This window comes from Argentina silus, assembly GCF_951799395.1.
Source record: "Argentina silus genome assembly, chromosome: 17".
In the NCBI taxonomy this organism is placed as follows: Eukaryota; Metazoa; Chordata; class Actinopteri; order Argentiniformes; family Argentinidae; genus Argentina; species Argentina silus.
In genome coordinates this window covers 18,471,891-18,474,390 of record NC_139671.1, presented here as the reverse complement: position 1 = coordinate 18,474,390, position 2,500 = coordinate 18,471,891, and the positions used below count along the sequence as shown (strand labels likewise).

The 2,500-nt window shown below is 51.9% G+C and overlaps 1 protein-coding gene across 1 annotated transcript in view; it reads left to right on the top strand.

Moving 5' to 3' along the window:
- Positions 1-491: 491 nt before the first annotated feature.
- lratd1 (LRAT domain containing 1) overlaps positions 492-2,500 on the top strand; it is a 2,590-nt gene continuing 581 nt past the window's right edge. The window contains exons 1-2 of the mRNA XM_083689466.1: positions 492-639; positions 1,425-2,500. The exon at positions 1,425-2,500 is cut by the window's right edge and continues 581 nt beyond it. Of these exons, the coding sequence (XP_083545592.1) occupies positions 1,462-2,247 (786 nt within the window). The 5' untranslated portion in view covers positions 492-639; positions 1,425-1,461 and the 3' untranslated portion in view covers positions 2,248-2,500. The remainder of the gene's footprint in view (positions 640-1,424) is intronic.

Sequence of the window (2,500 nt, the reverse complement as noted above, 5' to 3'; positions counted from 1 at the left end):
ATACCTGGAACCTACAGAGTATCCCTTTTCTTGGCCGATGATCAGAGGAGACTGAATTCACCAGAGCCTGCTATATAGTAGGATATCCTTTCTGATTATAGCCTACACAAGGGTACAAATGAACACTGGATCCAAGACCTTTACCATTACCACTGTACCACTGTATCCAGGCTAGTATTGTTGTGACTATTTCCTTCACATCTTCTATGAACCTTTTGTACATGTACGTGTGCTGAGAATTCCTTATCCTTCTAACAACAAAACCACGCCACGGTAACAAACGCCTATTACCACGAGCTGTTTTGCCGCCACGCCATTGGAGGTTGCGTTGATTGACACGAGGCTCGGCATTTCTCATTGGATCGGCGAGAACAGAAAAGTGATTCTCGGCCAATCGGCTGCACCGAGGGCAGGTGTTGTGCGTCAGGGAGGAGCTCTCCGCGGTACTTAAACTGAAGCTGTGGCGAAAGCACAGAAGTGATACGCGCACGGCCGCGGGAGTGTAGGGGAAAGAAACGAGAGAGAACCCGGAGGTATAGAAAAGCGGGAGGGAGAGAGCAAGAGAGCGGAGAGGACTGTGCAGCCCGCAGCACTGATGGAACGAATGGATATTTAAGAATTCGCCTGGGCAGCGCGCAGGTATACGCTCTCGTATTTGTTTTTGCGTAATGCGTAAATGGCACAAAACGAACCATTATTTTCCCGCGGTCTTCTTTGACAGGTCAAGAGTAGCTTACATTCTGAGCATTTTGTCGGGGCGCACTCTTTCTATACAAAAAGACTGCATCTCTCTCTCTCTCTCTCTCTCTCTCTCTCACACACACACATCCACTCATTTATGCATAGACACACACACACGCACACACGCGCACTCTATATATCCTTTACACAGCCTCTTCGGGGCTGCGCTACCCTCTGTTGTTTCAGTCAACTGGAGTTAATGATTGACTAATGGGCTAGAAGAGAGCAAAGGGAGTAAATGATTGATTGTATTCTGCTCTACAAAGGGCAGTCGACTCGATAACTGGACTGTGAATGTTCACCTTGCTACGTGACTCTGTTGAAAGTGTTCTTTTGCAGTCAATGTTATTGAGCAAAAGCGCAATGGTATTGTGTGTGCCAATTAAACAAGACAAGTCGGCGCAATAACTGGAGTGTGAGCGTCTGTCTCTCCTCTACGCTCGTGTGTTGACAGCGGCTTAATTAATGTATAGCGTAACCCAATATTAGGGTGTTTTTGTGTGTGTGCGCGTGTGCGCGCGTGTGTGTGTGTGTGTGTGTGTGTGTGTGTGTGTGTGTGTGTGTGTGTGTGTGTGTGTGTGTGTGTGTGTGTGTGTGTGTGTGTGTGTGTGTGTGTGTGTGTGTGTGTGTTGTTGACTGTGCGTTCCTCACGTCTCTCTCCCTTTCCCCTCTCTCCCGTCCAGACACCGCATTCCATGCCTCTCCTCTGCCTCGTCATTGATGGGAAATCAACTGGATCGGATCACCCACCTGAACTACAGCGAGCTGCCCACCGGGGATCCATCCGGGGTGGAGAAGGACGAGCTACGGGTCGGCGTAGCCTATTTCTTCTCCGACGAAGAGGACGAGGTGGACGACCGCTCTCCGTCCGACGGCTACACCAAGGACCAGAGCCCGACCAAGGATGGCCCCGTTGCGGTCAGCGAGGTGGAGTACTCCGCCTTTTGCTCACAGGAATGCATCTTCTCCAAACTCAGAGAGAACGAGGACTTGAATGTGTACTCCGCCAAAACTTTGCTCACCATGTGCAAGCCGGGCGACCTGCTGGAGCTGGTGGCGACCGCGCAAGCGCCCCACTGGGCCATCTACGAGCGAAACGACCAGGTTATTCACCTGCACAAGGGCGAGATTCGCAAGGACAGCTTGCTTGAGGTCAGCAGCGGCCGGCACGGGAGGGTAGTCAACAACCGCTATCGCTACCGGCCGCTTCCCGCAGACCTGGTGATGCAGAATGCCGCAGGACACCTGGGGCTGAGCAGCGGGGAGATATGCTGGACTAACTCGGAAAGTTTTGCCGCCTGGTGTCGCTTCGGGAAGCGGGAGTTCAAGGCAGGAGGCGAGGCGCACTCGGCGGAGCAACAATACTTCCTAAAGGTGCACCTGTCCGGCAGCGGAGTACACACGCTGGTCTTTCGCAGCCTTGAGGAGATGATACGGGAGAGGAGGCGAGTGGACGCTAGCGGAATTCTCAAAGAGCTGTCCTTGGTCCACGGGGGAAAGGAGTGATTTGGAATTCCGTTTGATATATATTCCCCTTCTCCCGCCTCTCCTCTCCTCGCGGTAGAGACACACACACACACACACACACACACACACACACACACACACAGAGAGAGAGAGAGAGAGACCTGTTGGGTTGGGACGCTGCCTGCATGCCGCGCCTGAAACACACTGTAGGAATTGTTGCGATCATATTGCGGAGTGGAACAAAACAAAAAAAAATCAAAAACTGGTGAAAAAACGTCCATATAAACAGGCA